Here is a 23,437-nt window from a genome sequence, read left to right as displayed (position 1 = left end):
TGATGGGCGGAAGAGTCAAGCTTTCCTTTCACCCCTTCCACCCTTTCTTTCACCTAAGAGAAGGGAACTCCAGAACAAGTTTCATAGCTCCTGGGGGTTATAATCTTGGCTCCCAGTGGAAAGAAGCTGCGAAAAACACAGACTTTCCCCACCCACTGAGGTCTGGTTCCAGGATGGGTTTGGAAAGGGTATGAAAGAGATTCCAGGTCAGTGGGGGCACCGGGCCGGGTTTATTGCACTGCAACAGAGTTTAAATAAGTCCCGGGTGTCCCGAGCCGAGGTGAGGGGAGGCTTGGGCAGGGAGAGGAAGGGCAGCATCAGTGCAGCTGGTGGGCAAAACCCAAATTCTGCAGGCCCAGGACAGTGGGCTCCCCCTTCTCCAGGGGACTGGGAGGGCCTGCCTTTGGCCAGGCTGAGGTTCCAGATCTGTTGCCATCATGGCCCCTTCAGAGTCCTGGGCAATTCCTGACTTCTCCTGAGTCAGATGGACTGGGCCTCCAGGCCCAGGTGTCTGGTGCAGGCTCAAATGTTGACCTGGATTTGCCTGGTTAGGTTATCAATGTCTGAGTCTGGGTCCCAGATCAACCCCAGGCCCCAAGTTCAGTCTGGCCCCATTAGAGTTCTGATTCTCCTTGGAGCTTGTTCTGGGCCAGCATTGATCCTTGTTTGGGATCTATCTGTCCTGAGCTGGTCCTGGGGCACCATCCACAGTTACTGTTATATATTTGCCCACCATGGTGGGGGCTGTCCAGAGCTGCCAGGTCTTATTCCTTAGGTTCCATGTTCTTAGCTGGGGCTTCCTGTGGATCTCTGGCAAAGCTGAGGACAGATCTTTGCAGGCTGGAGCTGGACAGAAAGTCCTGGTGGCAAGTCTGGCCCAGAGAACTGGGATTGCATTCTCCAGTTCTGATTCCAAGTTGTTTTCAGGAAAGTCTCTCCCAAATACAAAGGCTGCAGGGAGGCTAGGGCCTCTGTCCCTGGATTTGAGTTCCCCCATCCATGAGGAGGGCATGTGTAAACGAGGGTCCTTCACAGTGCATGGGGGGCGGGGATCCCCAGCTCCTCATCTACCATCACTGGCCCTTCAAGTATGTCTCTGGGCTGGGGAGATGAACTTCTCCCTGGCCATCAGCACCTTCAGGAAGCACCCAGTTCCCTCCCTGTCAGTTGACTCAGGGTGGGGGAACTGAGCCTTCAGGATTGGAGTCTGGGATTAGGAGGAGTCAGGCATCAGAGGTGGCTGGAGGCTTCAGCTGAGCTTTTTCCATGGCGGTGCCATATGGGAGGGAGCGCTTGAAGAATCCGAGCTAATGAAGGGGAAAGGAGGGAGACTTTAGATACTTTGGCTCTCATTTCTTCCCAGATCTTATCCCAAGAGGGAATGAAGAGGACTCTAGTGCTTCCAATCTCCCCATCTTGCAAAAGTGGCCTAAATTTAGGCTGTTATGTCTACCTCTCCAAGAAGTTCAGTTGGACAGGAGGGCTAAAGCTGGGGTGCTCTGGTATAAAGGAATCTTTTCATTAGTGCCATAAAAATGGCCACATATAAGCCAGGGATAGCAAATAGGCTTGAACTCAAGTTTCAAGTCTGATTGCCTAGTATTGGCTGCCTCTTGAGGAGGATTCTGAAGCCACTGCTAGGGTATGACCAATTAGTGATAGCTGCCATGGGTCTTTGGAGAAGTGACAGTACAAGTGCCATATAGTTGCCACCTGTGAGTAACACTTTTTTGCAAGTATAAGCAAACTTATCAGCTTGATTCAAGAGACTCTAAGATAGGGGCTGCAGAATGAAAGGAAGGATGCTACAGGCAGGGTCAGGATGGGATGCATGTGGTTAGGGCATAGGTGCGGACATGTGGCTATGGAATTCATCTGGAGGTAGGTGCTTGGGATTGTGCTGGGTCAAGGGCAAAACCTGATGAGAGGGTGGCCAAGTCTCAGGTAGAATGTGGCTGACCTTATAGAGGATGTAGATGAGCAGACCTAGGAGCAGGAGGCCAATAAGGATGGCTAGGATAATGATCCACAGTGGGACACCGTGGCTGCCTTCTGCCTTGGTCCACTGCACAGCTGTGGCCACCTAGAGGGCAAGCCAGAAGTCACGGAAAAGTCATTAGTTCTTCCTTCCTATACCTGGCTCCCGCTCGTCATTGGACCTGGACCCACCTTTCACCTCCCATCTTGGATTAACAGAATTCTGAACTTCAAAATTTAAATTCTTGAAATGTGCATTATTGTCTCTTAGTTTTGGGCCTTCACACTTGCTAGTTTCCTCTTGCCAGAGAATATTCCTTTCCTGAGTGGTTAGCCTGGTAGTTCAGGTCTCAGCTTAAACATCAGTTCTTGCAGGAAGCCTTTCCTGAGCCTGCAAGACTATGTGCAAGTATCCCTGTGATGTGTTCCCATAAATATCCTGGCACTTGTCACACTGTGTTCTTATTGCCCACTAGACCGTGGACTCTAGGAGTGAAGATGCTCTGTCCATCTGGCTCATCATTATATCCCTAGTACAGGACATAGTAGACACTCAAAAAATATTTGTGAGCCCTGGCTAGTGTAGCTCAGTGGATTGAGTGCGGGCTGCGAACCAAAGTGTCGCAGGTTTGATTCCCAGTCAGGGTACATGCCTGGGTTGCAGGCCATGACCCCCAGTAACTGCACATTGATGTTTCTCTCTATCTCCCTCCCTTCCCTCTCTAAAAATGAAATAAATAAAATCTTGAAAAATAAATAAATAAATAAATAAATAAATAAATAAATAAATATTTGTTACAATAACAAGGCCAGCTCCAATCTATGCCCCAGTCCCAGGCCCAGCACTCTGAGCCCTATCTTCCTTGGCCCAGGCCTCTGGCCCTGGACTCACCAGAAGTTCCTTTCGAGGAAGTTGCTGAGGCAGGATTCGGTAAGGCATCTTCAGTGCTTCATACACAGCTTCGCACTGCAGGCTAAATGGCTGGTGCTCTCGCTGTGGGTAGACGAAAGGCATTAAGGGCAGCACCCCCCAGCCCAGGGCCTAGAGGACATAGAGCTCCCCATGGTCTGGATCAGGTTCTGATCTTTCTTTATTTCGGGCTTATTCCCTCCTGAATCTCTACATTCCTCACATGAGATGATAAATGTGTAATTGAATAGTTGTAACTAAATAATGCATAATTAGATGACTGCATGTTTAAGAGAATTTTTTTTTTGAATCATGAATGTGGATTAAGCACCCAGGACAATAGTGTACACTTCATAAATGACTGTTACTATTCTTTACTATTGTGTCTCCACTACAGATTCATCTTCCATCTCTGTTTTTCTATCATTCTCTGCACACTGGTTGCCCTCCAGCCCTCCCACCTTCTTTGAATGGGCCAGGAAAGGGAAGATGTCACTCTTCCCAATGTGGCCATAGGTGGCGCCAAGGACACAGCCCTGCACTAAACAAGGGCAGGAGGGGAGCTGGAGGGCCTGGGTCCCACTCCTCAAAAGGATGTGGTGAAGGCAGTGGGGAAAAGGAGGATGAGTCCAGGCAGGCCCGAAGGTCGGGGCTTAGGGCTGAGGTAAAGCTCTCTTACTTGCAGGAAGGCCTGGGCCCTGACTCGGAAATGCAGTTGCAGACTTCGGCTCTCTTGCCGGTGGAGTGGCCCAAGTTCACAGCGCAGCCTGAAACACTCCACCTCTGGGCATTTCTGGGAAGAAAGAGGAAGCTTGAACCTGAAATTCTGCCCTTTGAGAACTCAAACAGGTACTCAACACTTGGGCCCAGACTTCTTTCCCAGGATGACTTACCAGGATCTGAGGCCCTGAGGAGGAAGGGCTCTGACCTGCAGCTTCCCGTCTTTGCAGTCTGTGGTTCTGGGAATCCTTGGAATCCAGCTGGAAGAGGAAAGAGACTATTAGCTGCCTCTTCCACTTCATTACAGAATCTAAGTCAGCCTATACCTGGGTTCCAGGACAGCTTCAACCTGTTCTTTTATTCATTCAACTAACTGCCTCTGGTGGCAAATCACCAAGCTCAGTGTGAAACATGGAAATGAATAAAATAAGACTTGGTCCTTGGAGTTTACAAGGAAGAGATGTATAAATAAATAATTAGGCCCACATCCCTGCCTTAGGGCCTTCACATCAGCTGCTCTTCTTCTTGGAATGCTCTTCCCCTAGTCTCCAGAGGCAGGTTCATTCTCATCTTTTAGGCCTCAAGAGGTCTTTCCTGATGACTCAAACAGTCTCCAGTCCCCACTGCACCCCAGAATGTTAGCACTGCACTTTTATTACTTTTCAATACCTGTTTATCGCTCTCTTTTTACTTTTTCTTTTCTATTACTCTCCACTAAAATATAAGCTCCATGAGAGTGGGGACCTTGCTAGTTTTGCTCAACACCATTGTTTCCTGAGCCTATAATATGGTTCAGTACAAGCACTCATTTAATTAAATATTGTTAATGAGTAGACAGGTATTGGGGCCCAGAGGCATAGATCTGAAGAAGACTTCGCAGAGCAGTTGACACAGAGCTGGGTTCTCAGCATATGCCAGGGCAAGAAATAAGGGAAGGATATTTCAGGCAGAATGCGGTGTCTGTGGGCCTTCTAACCCCTGTCCAATGGCCTAAGAGCTAGCTTCAGGCACATCCTCATTGGCTCTACCAGGCTCCCAGTGACCTTCCCCAGACCTCTCACCCTTGGTCCCTCCCACATGCCAGTCTCCAGGCCTCTCACCTCTAGGTACTCTGAGTTGAGGAGGTGACTGGAGGTACAGTTGCTGAGTCCAGTAAACTTGGTCATGTAGAGGAGCTGCTGACCTTCCAGAGTCTGGGGACAGCTGAGCTCCAGCATGCCCCGGCTGATGGAGCTGGGGCCCCGGTTGATGAGCTGAGGAGAAGAGAGCAAAATCACCATGAGAAGGAAGGGAATAATTCTGTCCCATTGAGACTCTGGGTCACCATGGCCCACTATATGAGGGGGGCCCCAAAAAGCCAGAATTGTCTTCTGGAGGGTTGGCCCCTTGTGGTATAGGCTTCCCCTACTAGGTGAGTGTTCTAGGAACCCATCTGTATCAGTGTACCAGCTGGCCTTGTTGTGAGAGGCTGTGTTTGGCTTCAGTGAATTTTTTGGGAAGACTGTCTCAGTGTGTTTGCACACTTCATGATGAGTGATTTACAGGTGCACCTGCTTACACTGCACTGAGTGTTTTTGATGAAAAATGCCAGGACACCTGTGCCCCACCCTTCCTACTCACTGATCTTTCCCGGAGCAAGTTTTTTGTTTCCCCGATAATAAAAGTCCTCAAAGGGAAATGGTTTGCCGTTGTGGAAGAGGTGAAACAAAAAATGGCAGAAGCACTAAAAGGCATCAAAATTGATGAGTTCAAAAACTGGTTTGAGCGGCGGAAAAAACACCTCAGTAGGTGTATTACATCAAATGGAGAGTACTTTGAAGGGGACTGAAGTTTAAACGTGTAAGAATAAATACACAATTTTTAATAAATCAATTTCAGTGTTTTTTTGGTCCTCCCTTGTGTGTACCCTGCTGCAAGCCTGCTATCTCAGGAGTTAAAGAGGACATCGATGGGCAGAGATGAAATCCTCTCCAACAGTATTCTTGGAGGTGGCTCCATCTTCCCTGCCAAGTCACTCAACTGGCCTGTCTTTCCTCTGGTTATGTCACAACTGACCCTTCCCAGGCTTTACATGTCACTGCCCCTCCCACCTTTCTGGTCCCCTATTCTGGTCCCACCCACCTGTCACTCATACTAGTTCTTCCTTCTCTTGTGGCCCACCCCTCTGCTCTCAGCTGCCTGTCCTGGACCTAGCCTTCCCTGCCTCTGTCCCTCCTCACCTCATAAACGTGGTGGACAGCAGGGCCCAGGTCCCCCTCCTTCTGAGGATGGTCTGGGGGATGCCAGTCGCTCACTGGGAAGAGCACTGCTTCAGGCTTGGAGACACTGAAGAGAGAAGGGTGGCTTAGAGCAGGGGTCCCAATCCCCAGGGTCTGAGGCCTATTAGGAACCTGGCCACAAGCAAAGCTCACCTGAGCTCCAAGTCCTCTCTCCCTACCCCTGCCCCACCCACCCACAGCAGGCAAAGGAGTGAAGGGAAGCTCACCTTAGCTCAGTCCCCTAACCTCCCCTCTGTCTTCAGGGTATTGCTGGTTTAGAGCACAGTGGAAGGGACACCATATGCATCCCTTCCTAGAAGTCTGTCTGTCCTCCCAGTGAAGCCCCATTTCCCCTAGGCACTGACCCGTTAAGGGAGACCTGGGCTTGAGCCTCCACTGAGAGCCGGAAGGAAACCACTTCACTTTGGGAGTTGTTGAGATTCTTGCTGTGGGATGGAGAGACTGAGGTGGTGCTGGAGCCCAGCCAGGGAGGATGCCATAGGTTCAGGCCCTCCCCCATTTGGGCTGCAGCCTGACCCCTCCCAATCCCTACCTGAGGATCTGGAAGTCAAATTGAATCATTTTCTTCGTGTCCCGCAGGTGAGGGACTGTGAACCGAAGGCCACTCCAGATCTGTGGGACAGGGGAGGAGGATGGGGGGCTGTTAGATTGGGCAGCCTTACTCCAATTCCAGCTCTCCTTCCCTATCCCACAACACTCTGAATGGGCTGGTCACTGTCCTCTCAGGTCATCTCTCCAGCCCGACTTACACTGGCTCCTGCCTTCATGGGGTTGCCCAAGTCACACACCAGTAGGCGGCTCTGGTTCACGGCAAAGTAGTCACAGCTCAGGCTGGAGAAGTTCTGGAGGTGAGGTGGGTGCACAGGTAAGGTTTTTGTTGCCCCTCTCTGGCAGGGCTTCTTCCCAAGCCCTACCTGAGAGTCCCCCCTGGGAGTCCGCTCATACCCCTGGGTGTCTGAGGAGTCCTGAGTACTCAGCCTCTGGAGGAGCAGTGACCCGAAGTTCAGCCTCATAAGCACCACCCTCACCCACATTCTGGGCGTGGAAAGTTAGATTCAGAGAGTTCTTGTCACCCAGGTACACATGGTTCTGCTCCCTGGAGGAGGCACACAAGGTAAGGGACACTGGAATTAATCTCCAAACCAGGACAGTGGGCTGCAATAACAATAATAACACAATAATAGCCCTGAATGGTATAGCTCAGTTGGTTGGGCATCTTCCATGAAAGGTCATGGATATGATTCCTGGTCAGGGCACATGCCTGAGTTGCAGGCCTGGGCCCCATTTGGGTTGGGGTGCGTGTGAGAAAGGGTACCAATTAATGCTTCTCTCACACAACGATGCTTCCCTCTCTCTTTCTCCCTCCCTTCCCCTTTCACTAAGAATAGATAAAATCTAAAACAAATAATATGATAATAATAGACATAATTTATTGAGTTCCAACTCTATGACGGGCACTAGGCTAGATGTTTTATGTAAAGTATTTCGTTTAACTCTTCCAAAAGGCTAGAGAAGTAGATGCTATTATTTCTACTATGTGGGTGAAGAAGCTGAAATTCAGAGAAGTTGAGCAACTTTCTAAGGTCAGACAGCTAGCTACTATATCCCTATTGTACTTTTTCAGGTGCCAGGTACTTGCAAGTTTCGTGTGTCCTGTTCAAGACCTTGGCATCTGGAACCCCCCAGCTTGATGTTAGCCTTCACTTACCCAAACACTTCCAGCTGCAGGTCTGGCACACAGATGTTGTCCTCTCCACAATCTAGTAAGATCTGAGCCTGGGAAGCAGAGCAGCCTTCAGAGAGGGAGCTTAGAACCCCTCCTGGTCTGAATATAGGCTCCCCACCTCCAGGGCCTTGTCCCCAGGTGCCCAGGCCCCTCTCCTCTTGGCTTTTCTCTACCTTGTCCTCACCTTTTCCTCTATGCGGCTCTTGCTCTGGTAGTGTAAGACTGGCCGGAGGCCATGGCTGTCCACAGGAGCTTGGGGGTCCAGGGAGAAGTTGAGGGCAATGTAAATCGGGGAGAGTTTGTCTCGGAACTCTGACTCGTTCTGGGTCAGGGGAGAGGGTTCACAGAGTCAGTGGACACCGGGAATTTGATGGCCCTGATCCTCAGACTCACATCTCCTTTTGTCCACTTAGGGCTTTCAAGAATTCAAGTGTTCAAACTTGACCATCCCCATTGCTTGAGAGACCCTGGCAGCCTGGTCCCCAGCTCCTCTGACAGAAGGACCCTTCCTCAGCCCCCCAAAGTCCCAAGCCTTTCAGTGGGATCTCCTAATCTTGGAGGGACCCCTAGTTCTCTGTGGCCACCTTCCCCAGGCCGGTCTATATCCTGCTTGAGGCCATACCCTGAGGTAGATCTTCATCTCTCTGCAATCCTCCCGAGCCCCATTCTGGATAAGCAGGGTTTGGGTCAGGGTTGCCTGTCTGGAGGTCAGGAATAGCGCTCGCCGCACCCCTCCCTTCTGCTTCTGCCAGTCCAACTGGAGCTCCACCGCGAAGCCTGCAGCAGGGATGCATGTTAAGGAGAATCTGCCTCTCTCTCTCCTTCCTAATCTGTTCAGAGAGAAGGTAAGTGCCCATGTCCCCAGCCCCTCCATCCCGTCCCAGTGCCTGAGAGACTCAGGAGTCTCCTTTACCAATGGAATCAGGAACATGTTTTCCAGAAGCATTGAGGCAGAAGCTAAGGTTGATGCTAGAGGAAGACAAAGGGGAAAGCTGATGTACTCAACTAGAAGAGGCATCTTATCCTCCACCTATCTCCCAGACAGACCCAGACTAGGACACCCCCATTTGTCTCCTTCTGAAGGTCTAGTCTCTTTGACCACTCCACGGCACAGGCTGAGGTAGCCCAGACTGGTCCATGAACTCTCCTGGGCCCCAGCTTACCAAGCCACAGGGTTCCCCTCCAAGTTGCAGCTGCGCTCCTCTGGGTTGAACATAGCAGGGAAGATGGTGAGGGAGGCACTCGCAGATACGATGGGGCGACCCCTGCCAAGAGTGGATGTGGGGTCAATAGAGAACTAAGACTCCTCTGGAACTTGGGCACTGGAAGCTGAGTCTCAAGCCCCAGGATCCCAGTGTTCTTTGTACACTTTCCCAACCTCAGCCCTACTGAGGAATTCCCCAGTTCCCACTCTTCCCAGGCTGCCCACCCTGGAGTTCATACCTGTATACCACAGCCTTGTCCATACCAAAGGAGCCCACAATCAGATCTGCAAGAAGTCAAGAAATGACCCCTTACAGCGAGCCCCAAATCAGAATCCACCCTAACACCCTTCTAGTGTCATTGCTCAAGAATCTTGGCCGAAGTGAAAGGACATTGCCATCTGGTGGCAGTATTCTAGAACTGCACCCAAGGCCTTATGAAAGTGTGGAGATGGGTCAGGGGCCAGTGACGGAGGAACTCTAAGATGAACAGGGCCTAGGGCACAACTCACCAGGGTATCCATTGCCATCCAGGTCTCGGCCTCCTCGAAGAGCAGAGCCAAAGAAGTCTGGAGTGTGGCCAGCTGCCCACAGGGGCAACAGAACCTGGGAAGGCTTAGAGCGTAGTCCCACTGGGCTCCCAGGGAATACAAACACCACTCCCTGCTGGGTCTCCCCACCAAAGGGAGCCCCAATGGCCACATCTGCAAGACACACAACACACACCAGTCAACAGGCCAGGAGTCAGGAGTCCAAATCTTTACCACCAAACCCCAGGATCCTATTTTTCCCACCTGTCATTCCCAGTATTCTAATTTCTTCAAAGCCTCAAGACCTAGACATTGGGATTAAAGTCTACCCACCTCCTTGGGAAGTCACTAGGGGTCTGGGTATCTTAGCCACCCTCTTCCTAAATCCCTTCTGACTCAGGTGCCTGACTCCTCCTCAGATCCTTGTACTTACCATTGTAGCCATCTTGGTCCAGGTCCCCCAGGGGGGTCAAGGAACTTCCAAAGCGGCCAAACTCATCGTGGCCAGTAATGGTAAGGGTGGGTGTGGGCTCCATGCCGTCTGGCTGCTGAAGGTAGATGTAGACCCTGCCTACCTCCTGAGGCCGCCCATCGGCTGTCCGCTCCATGAGCAGGGGTGCTCCCACCAGCAAGTCGTCCAGCCTGGGGGTAGAGGAAAAAATCTAGGCATCCTGACACTGTGTCTTGCCACCTCCCTTCCCCAATCCTAGTGCCAGGAAATTCCAGGCATCCTGGATCCCAGGCTCCCTCCCACCCAAGTCAGAAGAGCTGAGGTCTTCTGGTCTTAGCCCTCAGCTCTCTCCTTGACCCTGGGTGAAGGGAATGTAAGCACAAGTGAGGAGAATCCAGGGGAAAAACCTGGAAAAAAACTCTCCTTGCATTTTTTTGTCCCACCCCACTCTTCCATCCTGGGAAGGGCATCATGATGTGCCTTTTCCCACTACTCACCTGTCCCCATTGATATCTGTTGCAGCCACTGCATAGCCATAGTAAGAGGCCATCTGGGGAGGAGAGAAGGGCAGGCAGCTCTGGATCAGAACTGGGTGCTTAATCAACAGAATCACTAGGGGCTGTGGGGGGAGGTCAGAGACTTTAGGGAGCCTGAGAAGTTAGGCTGAGCTTGTTGGGTCAGAGCTGGGGCTTGGTTGGCAGAGGGCCAAGCTGGGATGGGGGTGGCAGTGTCCTCACCTGTTCCCCTGAGAAGTTGTAGAGGGATCGGATATCTGAGCCATTAAGGATGGTGACCTGGTAATGAGGAGATGCGATCATTGGCCCTGGACCATTTCATGGATGAAGAGCAGATATGTACAGACTACCCAATGGCAGGCATTCCTGGGAGACACAGGCTACTCATCCCCTAACTCCCTCCTGAGCTTTGCCCTCACATTCCCTTCTCTATGCCAGTAGCTCGGTTCCACAGCTACTTATCATTTTTCTCCATGTCACTTATCAACTACTGCCAGATTTCACATTTATCTGTCTGTTGTCCATCTCTACCCACTAGCATGGAAGATCCATGCAGGCAGGAGCTTGGTTTGGTTCTTTGCTTTCTTCTCAAAGCCTAAAGTAGTGCTTGGAAAGCAGGAGACACTCAATAATTATTAGCTGCATGACTGAATGCACAATGAGGCCTCAGTCATTCCTCATCTTCCAGCGCTCCCAAACCACAAACACTCCTGTCTTCTCTATGCCCCCTCTTAGTGACTGATTCTATCAGTCCCTCTTAGTGACTGATTCTATCAGTCCCTGAGTCTTCTGACTCCTTGCTCTCTTCCTCACTCTCTCTGCTGTTACTCTGGTGAGAGTCCTCTCACAGGACTGTTGGAGAGCCTCCTGGCAACCTCCCTGCCTGCCTCAGGCTGTCCCTTGCTCTTAGCACTGTTCCCCCACTGCAGCAGAATGATTGGCCTCAAGCAGTTCTAGGAGGGACACCCCTGGCTTGGAAACCTTCAGGGGTTCCCTGCAGCCACTGTCCAAAGTCTTGACTCCTTGGCTGGTCCTCTGAGGCCCTAGATAACTGGCCCCAACTTAACTGCTTTTGCTCAAACTTTCCTTATTCTCTTCATCCTCAATTAGCCCATGAGTCTGCTAAACAGGCCTAACTTTTTTTTCTTTTCTTCCATGCCTTTTGCCATGCTCCTGGCTAGGATTCCCTCTTGCCTCATCTCCACTCATCCTTCATAGAACCTTCTCTGACCCATCCCTGCCCTGGAGAGGAGGTTATTCCTTCCCCCAAACTGCTATGCCATCTTCACCACTTTTCTGAAATTTATCATAGTGCAAGAAGAATGCTGATTTGGGAATAAGACAGGGCTGCTTTCAAATCTCTATCCAGCCACCTACTAACAGTGTGATCTTAAACAACTTATTTGATCTCTTAGAGCCTCAGCTTTCTCATGTGTCAAATGCACATGGTAATATCTACCCCCATTGGCTTGTTGTGAAGAATAGAAATCATGAGTGGACAGTGCCCAACACACTAAGGGGCTCATGAATACTAGCTTAGGTTATAATTGTGTATGTTTTATCTTACATACTTGATCAGAAGCACCTAATGAGATGGGGTATGATGTCTTATTCATCTTTTCCTCTTTTACCTTGTCTTAATAAATGTTAACTGAACAAAATCCTATGGCATTCTTATCTGTATCTCTTTTAAAGCCCTTGTCATGGTCTAATAATAACAGCTACCAGTTGTACACTGCCTAACAGTTCACTAAGTACTTTCACATGCATTATCTCATTTCACCCTTACAAGAGCCTTGTGAGGTCAGAACTATTATTATCCCATTATACAGAGAAGAATGAGGCTCTGAGAGGTTAAGCAGTCTCAAGGATTTTACGGAATGAAGTAGGGTATGAGTAAATAACAGAATGATCCATCCAGAGTAAGTGCCAGAACTTAGGCCCAGGTCTGACCCCATAGCCTGTGTCCCGATTCACTTTTTGAATCCTCACAAACTGTCATACATATTTTTTTGTGTGATTAGCCAAGGGAGGAGAGGGAAAGAAAGGAAAGGAGGGTTAGGCATGGTCTTACATAACCATAGGTGAGGTTCCCCTTGGGCACGCCAGCAATAAAGTCTGCAAAGAGAAGAGAAAGTTGTGACCCCAGGGTGAGAAAAGGGGAGTCACAGGAATGGTAATTGTTTCAGTTCCTGTGACCCCAGGCCCTGGGTCTCCATCCACCTCCTCCCTTGGCCCTATCATGGGGACACATTTACCTTCTGTGTCATCACCACTGAATTCACCCACAGCCACAGAGTAACCTAGGGGACAGGGTGGGTGAGTATTAGTATTCTCTTTGTGGACTATCGGCCCTGGCCCATCCTGCAGTCCCTCCCCCACCCCTACTGGGCCTTCATAGTCAGCCTGCATATGACAAGTATGACAGAGGCACTGTGGATGCCTGATTAGAAGGAAAGGAGGCAAGAGGGTATGTGAGGACAGGGGCACCTGAGGTTATCCCCTGCAGTTTCCTTCCACTTGCTCACTCACCCAGATAGCTGTCATCATACATGGAACTGGCCTGTCGAGTCTGCAGCTGCCCCTGAACCAAGTTGATCAGGTACTCAGGGTAATAGGATTCTGCAATCTGCTCCTGGGTGGCTGACAGGATCTGGCCTGGAAAAGGGGATGAGGAGGAGATAGACAGAGTAGGAGAGGGCAGGGAGGGGAGACACCGGGGTGGGAGGGGGTGACTGGGTAGGATTCCAAAAGCCTGGTTCAAGGAAGGGAGGCTTGTGGAGGGTTGTAAGTCTCAAGAAAGGGAGAGGAGGGAAGGATGATGAGAGGTCTTGTGCCAGGAGACTAGGGGTCAGCACAGAGGGACTTACCTTGCCAGAAATAGCTCCCGGGCCCACCCAGGACCACACGCCCTGTCTGTGGGGGAAAGCAGGTGAGTTTATATCTGGCCCTGTGTCTGCCACCCACAGCCCCTTCCCTCCCAGGTCACCCTCTCACCTTGGTGAACTCAGCACTGAAGCCCCCTTGGCAGTAACCCTGTCCTGCTGCCCAGCTGAAATCTGTGAGGGGAGAAGGTGGTGGGAAGGAGGCCTGCACAGATGGGTCATGCAGGAGAGAAGAGAGATTGGGGAAGGAGGTGGGAGAGGGAACCCGAGGACGGACCTCCCTGAACCAAACAGTGAGCATAAGACTAATAGGGGGAGGGTTTGTAGGGACTCGTACAGAAAAGGCACACACAGGCACATGGCCACTCTTGTCCTACCTGAGCGGCAAGGTGCATACTCCAGAATTTGGGTGAAGTTGTTTGTGGAGAGGTAGCAGGTGCCCACGGGATCGCTCAGTGGCTCCTTCTCTGTGCGCCAGCTGTACAGTGGAGCGCAGGCCTGGGAAGGTCCCAGAGGAGGGGGCTTCAGGTTTAGACCAACAGGAAGCCCTCCTCCCTCCCTCCAGGCCTGTGCTCCACTACACCCAACCACAGCCCGTCCCCTAGCCACTTCCCTGAGTCTGCTGGCCCCTCACCAAGATGGAAGAGCCGTGGGCTCGAACTGTTGCCCCGAACCACTGTAAGGACTTGTACTCCACAGGTTCCTCTTCCTCTGGGATGGAAAATGAGGACTCCAGGATCCGAGAACCTTGGGGAAGTGAGAAAGGGGAGTCATGCAGGTAGTGGGCAACTGAGCCCTAGCACAACCTCACCCTCAGCCTGGGGGAGCTCAAGGTCTTATAAGCCTGAAGCCCATGACTCACTGGGAGGGGGAGTGGGTAAGGGTCTTTAAACTCAGCTTTGTGTAGCCTGACTCACCCCTCCTCTCTATACACACACACCTGGGGTTTCTAGTGTTGCCTTCCTCTGGTCCAGCTGGGCCGAGCGTGCTTGCAGTGAGGTGGGGGGAGGAGGGTACTGGGGGAAGAATGGCTATTTCCCAAGAGGATAACCCTCTGGCTGCACTTCTTTCTACCTGGGCCTACTCTCTAAGCACCTTGTTCTTTGCTTGATCTTTCTCACAGCTCTGGATTGCTGTTCCTTTATGTTTCTGTCTCTCCCTTTTTTTTTTTTCTGTGCATCTGTCTTCCTCTTTCTAAGTCCTGGTTCTGCCCTCTATAGGACATCATTTTTCATCTCTCTGATGCATACCTGCCTTTCAGGTTAAAAAAAAATCATGCTGTTTCATGATCTTATCTCCCCCCAATCGCCTCCATCTTTTTATGCACTCCTTTTGTCCCCTCACCCCAGTCTTTATCTCTGCAGCCAGACTGCTCAAGCTCATGTCCTTACTCTTCCATTTACTAGCTGTGTGACCTTGAACAAGTTACTTAACTTCTATTTCCTCACCTATAAAATGGGGATAATAATACCACATACAGTTGTTGAAAGGATAGCATTAATATGTATAAAGTGCTTACGACAGTGCCAGGCACAGAGCAAATACTCTTGAAGTGTTAGCTGTTATCTCTTGTCTGTCTCCCTCCTTCTGTCTCTGAATCTATTCTGGACCTTGAGTTCCTTGATGGCAGTGGCTAAATCATGTTTCAATCCTCCGCAGACCCAGCACAGTGCCTGGTATGCACTATCACTTAGTCAGTGCTTAGTTACATGAATCAAATAGTCTGTGTGCCTCTCCCTGTCTTTGTCTGTGTTACTGCCCTGGCCTCCCTGAGTTGTGGGTGATTCAGGGGAAATGAGAGCCACATGTTTCTGAATCATGCCCGCCCTCCTTGGGCTGGGCTGGACTGGGAACGTGGTGTGAGTGCCATGGGGAGCCGCTGCAGGGCTGCACAGAGCTGGAGCACTACCAGAGCATCAGAACGCTGTGAGGGCACACGGCCAAGGAACTGGGAAGGCTCTACCCTTCACTCTGGGCACCACCGGCCCCGCCCCCAAGCCACAGCCCCACCCCCAACCCCTCCCTGAACTTCACAGGCCTACCAAGGTTGGTTACCTTTACTGTCAAACTCAATAGGGGTGCACTGTGCCAGGCTGGTGCCCCAGGGACAGAGGTAGACGGCACCACCCTGCAGCACTCCTGGCTGGCTGGTGTTAGCCTTGGGTGCCCCCACCAGCACACTGACCCTGTGGAGGGGAAAGAAGAGGTAGTTCAGTGTGGTTCCTAGCTTTTCAGTCTCCCAAGGCAGGAAGGACCCAGACCTCTAGGCCAGGGGCTGGCTGGGGGGTAGATGCCCCCTGGGTTGTATTTATATCTCAGAAGATGCCTTGGATGCCAGAGGCATAGGCTGGAGTCAGGCGGTCCCCATGTGCTGCTGTCACTAACACAACCCCTCTCCTCCTCCCACCACTCTCCTTCCTGTCCTACCTTGCCCTGTTGTTAAAGAGAGAGGAGCCAGAGTCAGTTCTGGGAAGGGAAAGAGGGGCCAGAGATTCTGGCCTCAGCTTCTTCATCTCTCTATGGCCCTGCCAAGATTGGATGTGCAGCTCCTGGAACCCAGGGCCCTCTCACCTAGCCTGTACCCTCTTGTCCCAAGCCAAAGCCTTTCTCTGGGCCAAGACCCAGGCATCCAGCTGCCCTGCTGCCCAGCCGCCCAGCCCTGGGGCGTGTAGGAGGAAAATGTGAGTCTTGGAAATCAGGCAGTAGAAGTAGCAAGAGGAGCTGGCGGATGGTGAAAATAGATCATTCCCCTGGGCTTGGGCCTGGGCCTGGCTTCACCTTGGGCTCTGGTGGGGACATCCCCAGTCTCAGAACCCCTTTCCCACACACCACCTCTAGAAGTTTGTAGTCAGACCCTGTTCTATTGGAGTCTTAGTTCTGGACACAGTTCCTCAGTCCCCCCTGAAATGATGAGGAAAAGGTTGCCTTTGCTGGGGGTCCTGTATAATGGGGTGGTCATAGTTAAGGTCTTGGACAATCTTCCCATTTTTGACTGTCTCTACCATTTCTTGGTCTTTGCCTCTGAGGCTTCTGCATAGCAGTCAGCCCTCTGGCTTTCTCCTCTAGGATCTCCCATGAGGACTGCATCTGGTAACTCAGGAAACTGGGCCTGGCCCTGGGCCCGTGTCCCTGCAAGCCTTAGCCTCTGCTTTCCTCCCATACCTGCCTCTGGTACTACTTCTTAGTCTCTCTTTTTCTGCGCCTGTGACTGCTTGCTCTCTAGCTTTTGGTTTTTGGGTCTTCTTTCTCCTGATCCCAGATCTTGGACTTCTCCATCTCTACTGAGTCCTGTCCCCTTTCAGTTTTGGCATTCCCAGTGACCCCTGTTCCCTGATATTAGGATACCTTCTTCAGCATTTCTTACCAGGAGAGAGTGTCTAAGTGGGGGATTATGGTAGAGGTCACAAAAGCTGGGGTTGTCTTCCAAGAGGACTGCATGGGGAAGGGGTAAAAGGGGTGGTCCAAGAGGAACAGGTGATGGGAACAGAGGAAACAGTTCCAAGGGACTGAAGTGGGGAGTGAACAGTGGTCTAGGAGAGCCCCAGTTTGAGAATAGAGGAGGGAAAAGGCAGGGTCCAGAAGAATAGGAGGGAGGCCCTGAGGGTGAGAGTTCCTGGAGTGATGGGGGGATGGGGTGCCAGCCTTGGTTACCCTGGGGACAGGAAATGTTTACTGCATGTGGCTTCCTGTCGGTTTCCAACCTCTCACTCCTCCGTTTGTCTCCCACCCACTGGGCCCCACCCTTTTCGCTCAAACATTGCACATTGGGAGGTGGGCATTTAGGTAAGATTGATGGTGTGGAGAGGCTGCATTGCCTCAGGGCTGGTGAGGAGAGATGGGTGAAACCCTCTCTTCGCAGGGGCAGCCTCAGAAAAGTTGTGGTACCGGAGGCAGTGAAGAGCACCGCACCAGGAGTCAGCCCTGGTCGGCAGTCAGGCACCAGCTCAGTGTGGACTTGGGCTGTACTCTTTCCCTTTTTTTCTGGGAAGAGGTTGAACAGGTTATCTCAAAGTCTCTGGGAGCTCTGACAGTCTATTTCCAGGAGAACAACACAAGGCTGTGCCCAAGGGACCCAGTTCCCACTCTCAATTTTTTCAACACTGAGCTTTTGAGGGTGGCCCGAGGAAGAAGGCTGGAGTTTGTCTGCCAGGGTTGGAAGGTGAGAGAGCGAGACCTTACAAAGCTTGTAAAGCCCACAAGCTCATGGGCCAGGGGCATATGCACTGTGGCTGTGTGAAGGTTCGGCAGATCTGACATGCAGGCAAGGGACACAGTCCCTGATCCAGACATGCCCCCCATCACACATGGCTTATCCGAAAGGGTTCAGTGGCCCTTCTATCTTAGCTTCCCCAACTCAGTCAAATACCCATTGCCCTCTCCTATGTGCCAAGTGAAGTGCTTGGTGTCAGGGATGGTACACCACATAGCTTATCCTTATTCTCTTCACTCTTAGCTCCTGCTTCCTAAATCCTGGAGAGGTTAGGTCCTTTTAGGGGTCCAAGAAGGTAACAATGGAGGGTCCTTGGGCTATTTTCAATTTTTCAGAAAGCCTAACGGAAATCATGCATTTACCTGATAAGGCAGCCCAGGCTAATTAAAACCTCAAGTATATTTGCTTTTGGCTGGAATTTTATCAACTCTTGTATAGAGAACCTGGATATCTTATATTGGTCACAAGCTCTGATTGGCAGCTACCGATGTCTTCTTGTTCTAACTTCTAGTTGATAAATATGGGAAAAAGGAATTAATTATTTCTTACTAAATGTGGCTCGGTAGATAAACTCTTCTAAAACATAGAGTCCAAGGGAAAAAATAATTGCCATAATTTATTCTGAAGTCTCAGAACCCTGAAATTCCAGAGTTGGTTCTTGGAGACACAGGTTGCCGCAGCTGGAGGGCACAGTAGAGGGCATCCACTGGTTTGAAGACTTCTCGAAGATGCCTCAGGGCTGCCACAGGGAGTAAAGAAAGTCTAGTGTGGTCTGACACGCCTCCCCATCTTCCTTTAGAGCGACCTCCTTTCCCTATTTTATATAGAATGTCTTGGTAAGATATCATTTGAATTAAAAAAAAAAAAGGAAATAAAGGAAAAAAGACTGCCCTGGCTGGTGTGGCTCAGTGGATTGAGCACTGGCCTGAGAACTGAAAGGTTGACACTTTGATTCCCAGTCAGGGCACATGTCTGGGTTCCAGGCCAGGTCCCTGGTTGGGGGTGCCAAGAGGCTACCAACAGATGTTTCTCTCAAATATTGATGTTTCACTCCCTTTCTCCCTCCCTTATACTCTCTCTGAAAATAAATAAAATCTTAAAAAACAAACAAACAAACAAACAAAAACCCCTCTGCTGCATCCTATGTCCTTATTGTATAGATGGGAAAACTAAGTCCCAGAAAAGTGAAGTAACATGTCCAAGGTCACTCAGAATCCTTCTCAACATAAGAACCAGAAGCCAGGAATCCTGACTCCTAGGCCAGTGTTCTGGTCTACCCTGTTGCCAATTTATCCCCTCCTCTCCTCTCCACTATCTCCCCAGCCAAGTTTCTGATTAACCAAGGTCCTGTTCACTAGATGGTTACTGTTTGACCCCGTTGGCCTGACAAAGTTGGGGAGGAGAGAAGCAAGTGGACCAGGGCCCAGTTCCTTCAGGTCTTACAGCAGCCCTGGCCAGGACAGAGCAGGACACCTAGTTCTGGGTTCCCCAGTGTATTCTCAAAGAAACTGCCTGGCTGGCTGGGGAGGCAGGGTTGCCTCTACCTATGGCAACTGAGTACCAGAAGGGAAAAAGAGCTGGGCTAAGCCTGGTGTACCCTTTAAGTTTGTGTCCTAGGCCAAGTCACTTTTCTTCTCCAAGCCTTGGATTCTTTACCCATAAAATAATGGGTTGCCCTTGAATGGTCCCTAAAAAAAATTTTAGTTCTAAACTTCTATGACTCCTGAAACTTCAGTGTAGATATATAGAAAATAAAATGGAGCAATAATGCTTCCTCTGTCTAATGCAAGGATTTTTGTAATGATCCAATGGAAAACTTTACATGAAAGTGCTAAGGAATGTGAGGGACTATTATTACTATCACTGTTATAAGAAAATATTAAAAGCAGGTAAGAAATGGAGGGAAAACTTAGAAAAAGAACTAGGTGGTATCTATGGAGGAGAGAAACAGAGACAGAAAACAGCTACCTTATGAAAATCATGCCTCCCATGTACTGATCACCCTCTATGGACCAGACGCCTTTTATATATTGTCTCATTTAACCCGGCCAGTGTGGTTGGAGTGTCATCCCACAGACTGAAGGGTTCCAGAATCTATTCCTGGTCAGGGCACATACCCAGGTTGGGGTTCAATCTGGGTAGTTCCAAATTGAAAGCAACTGATGGATTTCTCTCTTTCCCTCTCTCTAAGCAATGAAAACATGTCCTCGGGTGAGGATACACACACACACACACACACATACACACACACACAGTCTCAGTCCTCAGAACAGCCTTATAAGTTAGGTGTCTGATTTTCATAAGGACACCAGGCTCTAAGAACTGGCCCCAGGTCACACAAAGAACAAGTGGAGGGGCCAGGGTGCACACGCAGTTCTGCCTAACCTAAGGCTTGGCCCTTGTCCACCATGCAAACTCTTTTGTGCTCACCCCGCCCTTTGATGCTGTTTTGGTGTCCAGAATGAGAAGTGATGCAGAGGGACTGAGAACACTGAGGCCCTCCCTCTCCAGAGATGGTGTCAGGTGAGGGGCTATGTGTGTCTCACTTGGGTAGGAGGGTGTGGAAGGCCCAGCTGTGGTGGAAGGGAGGCCACTGGGGAGGTGGAATGTTCCGAGTCCTATTCTGAGAGTGTATTGTAAAGAGAAAACGAGAGGGGGAGGAGTGCAAGCTAGACACCTGGGTTCTCTTGGAAGGAGAGATGAGAAGAGGGGAGAGGGATGAAAATGCTGGGTCCTGTTTTAGAAGAGGGCTTTAGGGACTGCAAGATCAGGCCAGGGGCCAGACAGTCACCTAGGGAACCGGAAGTGTGTGAAAGTCCAGATGTTTTAGAGGAATGTTTTAAAGGGGAGGTAACACTACTTTTAGGCGTGGGGTGGGGTAAGAGAAAGGTTACCCAGATGTGGGGAGAATCGCATCCCCTCCCTCCTTCCTTTCCTCTTTTTTACTCCATCAGGGTTGTGGTAAGCAATTTGAGGGGGCCTTGGGGAGGCCAGACCTGGCAGTGGTTCCAGGCCAGGGTGATGCAATGGGGTTTGGGCAAGTGGCCAGCGGGGTGGGGTGGGGGGTGGGTGGGGACCTTGAATAGCCCAGAACCAACAGCTAGGGCCTAACTATCTCTTTTCCCATTCCCAAGTTCTCTAGACAATGGAGAAATTTAAGCCCTCCTCCCCAATTCACCCATTTCTCTCAAAATTAAAGAAAATGAGTAGAGATCAATTAACTGTATCAGGTGTAAAAACAGCTTACTTCTAACAGAGGTCCTATCAACCCTGAGATACTATAGATTGGAGTGGTGGTGGTAGGGGGTGGGAGTAGCGGGAAGCTCAGAGCCCAGAGATGTGGGAGAAAGAGAATTATTGTGGAGGATCAGGAATCTGGCATCTGGAGGTCCCTGTTCCAGTCCAGGAGCAGCTACCTTCCCCTCTTACTTCCCAATCCCAACATTTAAATAATACCCCCAGTTCTAATGTTGCCTCTACTCCAACTTCGGTTTCCCCATGCCTGTGGGCTCCCCATTTTCCAGGAACTTAGGGTCCGGCCTGATGGTCACCCTGCTGAGCTAAGAATGAGGATCCTCCTTTGAGCCTTCCCCTGTCTCCGGTGTCCTGTGTTCTGATGCTACTGGGCCCAGCGAGCCGGCGTCTCCTGAGCTTCCGACCCCAGCCCCAGAATTCCCGGTTTTAGTTCAGCTCCAGCCCACAAGCTACAGGAAACCAGCTTTTCTCTTCCTCCCCAGAGCTAGAGGAAGAGGGAAACCGCCCACCCCCCTTCACGCGCGCACACACACCCCTCCCGACACATCCGAGCACCCGCCCTTGGCTGAGCCCACCCGCAGCCCCGGCGCCCCCAGTGCCAGGGTCCTGGGACTCTCCCCAAGTTCCTGGATCCCCTCATCCGAACAGAGAATGGGGGTGGAAGGTGGAGTAGGAGACCAAGAAGAAAGGGAAGGGAGTCGCGGTCTCCTCCCGGGTCTTTCCCAGTCTGAGCTGAAGGGGGAGGGGAGGATGAGGCTGGCCCCCATTTAACCTCTGCGCCCCCTCAGTTTCCGACTCGCCTCTTACTACACACGGTTCATTCTGCTTCGACTAGTTCTCTCTCCTCACAATGGCCATCAGGGACCTGAGGTCCCCCGGTGCTCCAAAGAGCCCTTCCCGGCCTCCAAGACCCCTCTTCGCCCGCATCCGCCTCGGTCCCGGCAGCTCCCAGATCTCAGCCAGAGACCCTCCGCTCTCCATTCATGCGCCCTCCTCTCCCTTGGCCGCGAGACCCTGCGCAGACTTCTCCTGGTTCCAGCGTCGTGTTCTCTCCCCACCCTACACATGTCTCCCCACTGATTTCTCTCAAATGCCAGGCCCCCTCCACGCCGGCCACTGTCTCCTCCTTACTCCTGCGCGGGCCCCCAACTCCGGTGCGGGCCCCCAACTCCAGCCCTAGTCCTTCCAAACTCCGCCTCTCCAACTCAAGTCTCGGTACCCTCCAGACTTCAGCCGCGCCCCCACTTCCAGGCGTCCCCACCACCCCCTCCATCCTGCCGCCAACTCTCCTCACTCACTCGTCTGTTCCCGGCCGGTAAAACTCCACCGAGAAGCCGAAGAACGAGCCCGGGGGCCCAGAGAGCACCGCTGGGGCCTCCGAGTCTAAGTTGAAGCCCCCGACCCTGGGTGTCGGCGGCAGCAGTAGCAGCAGCAGCGGCAGCAGCCGCGGCAGCAGCGGGGGTCGGTGGCGGGGGCCCCAGCGTGGCTGCGCGGCGTAGAGAAGGAACCCTGGCGCCGGGCTCCCCATAGCGCCCGCTCTTCCCTGTCCTGGGGCCACCGACCCGGAGCCGCTTCCTAAACCTCCCAGAGGCGAATGACTCAACGCGGGGAGGAGTTTGCCAAACTCCCGGCTGAGCCCTCCCCCCGCCTGCCGGGGGGGCTGGCAGGGGGGCATTCCTGGGTCCTCTGAACGCTGAGCCCGCGCCCCCCACCCCTAAGGGGTGTGGGGGGGCCCCGCACCTCTCCACTCCTCTCTCCTAGCCCCAGCTGGAGGCCGGTAGTTTGTACTGGGTCAGACTGGGCGGGTTTGGGCTCTTCCCCCTCCTCTCTCTGCTTCCCCCGCCTTCCTCCCCCCTCCTTTCCAGATGTACAACGTAAACGCTGGGAAAAGGAGTCGGAAAAAGGGAGCCGAGAATTTCCTAATGAGGAAAGGAATCACCTCTGGAGGTCGGAGGAGCCTGTATATGTGTGAGGTCTTCCTCACTTTTTCAGGGAGGAGACTTTTGGGTAGAAAGAGACGGGAGGCATATCTGGCATCTGGCCAACTGGGATTCCCCTTTGCCTTCCGGGGCCACTGGGTGCCGCCTGGATTCCTGCCAGCTGGATCTGGGACTCAGGAGTTGAGGTACAGAGCGCTCCTGGTCTGATGGAGGACCTCCACAGGCTTCTGTAGTCTGCTGCCCTTCACCCCAAGCTACTAGAATTGAAAACCTAGGAGTCTGGGGTCACTCACCAGGAGGATTCTGCTCCAGGTCACCCCCTTCTTGGTTTCAGGGTATAGAAACCTCTGTTGAGCTCCTTCCTAGAATATGGCAGTTGACCAAGAGCCTGGGAGTGATAGGGAGGGTGGTGTTTTGGCCTCTCAGTGTCTTCTTGATGAAAACCGAAGTGATTCCTATAAACCTGCAGACTTGTAGCATGGGGTGGAGTGGTGGTGTTGGTATCTTGCAAAGGGGCCACTCCATTCTCCCCAGGTCCCCTGGTAATGTAGAGGAAGAAACTCTGTAGCAAGGGAAGGCAGTGACCCCCTGCCCACCCCTTCCTCCAACCCTGGCTCTGTGTACTGTGATCACCTTTCAGGATTCTAGTTTTTATTGTAGTCTGGGGGAGGGGGACCTAGGGGACTAGATTCTCTCCTACCCTCCACTCCCTTCCAGCCTCCTTCCTGTCTTTTTCCTCCAGGACTCCTTTCCTTCCAGGATAATAATTTCTCAAATCAAACCCTGCTCCCTCTGTTCCCCAGTCCCCTGCCTCACTCGTCTCAGGGACTCAGAATA

At 51.7% G+C, this 23,437-nt stretch overlaps 1 protein-coding gene across 1 annotated transcript; it reads right to left on the bottom strand.

Annotated features, from left to right (window-relative positions):
* Positions 1-207: 207 nt before the first annotated feature.
* On the bottom strand, positions 208-22,425 carry ITGA5 (integrin subunit alpha 5). Its single transcript, XM_045829717.1, has 30 exons — positions 21,959-22,425; positions 15,251-15,381; positions 13,830-13,942; positions 13,573-13,693; positions 13,308-13,369; positions 13,181-13,226; positions 12,843-12,968; positions 12,569-12,613; positions 12,385-12,428; positions 10,533-10,589; positions 10,293-10,345; positions 9,778-9,986; positions 9,327-9,518; positions 9,056-9,101; positions 8,776-8,877; positions 8,526-8,581; positions 8,235-8,389; positions 7,797-7,934; positions 7,595-7,662; positions 6,832-6,982; positions 6,636-6,728; positions 6,419-6,498; positions 6,231-6,311; positions 5,827-5,932; positions 4,708-4,860; positions 3,781-3,867; positions 3,567-3,680; positions 2,870-2,971; positions 1,961-2,083; positions 208-1,307 (listed from the first exon to the last, which is right to left on the bottom strand). The coding sequence occupies exons 1-30, from the start codon at positions 22,333-22,335 to the stop codon at positions 1,224-1,226; spliced, it is 3,315 nt and encodes a 1,104-aa protein (XP_045685673.1). The 5' UTR covers positions 22,336-22,425; the 3' UTR covers positions 208-1,223.
* Positions 22,426-23,437: the final 1,012 nt, after the last annotated feature.

The sequence above is a fragment of the Phyllostomus hastatus genome, unplaced genomic scaffold, assembly GCF_019186645.2.
Source record: "Phyllostomus hastatus isolate PE091 unplaced genomic scaffold, TTU_PhHast_1.1 phas_scaffold_93, whole genome shotgun sequence".
In the NCBI taxonomy this organism is placed as follows: Eukaryota; Metazoa; Chordata; class Mammalia; order Chiroptera; family Phyllostomidae; genus Phyllostomus; species Phyllostomus hastatus.
This window is presented reverse-complemented; position numbering and strand designations above follow the sequence as displayed.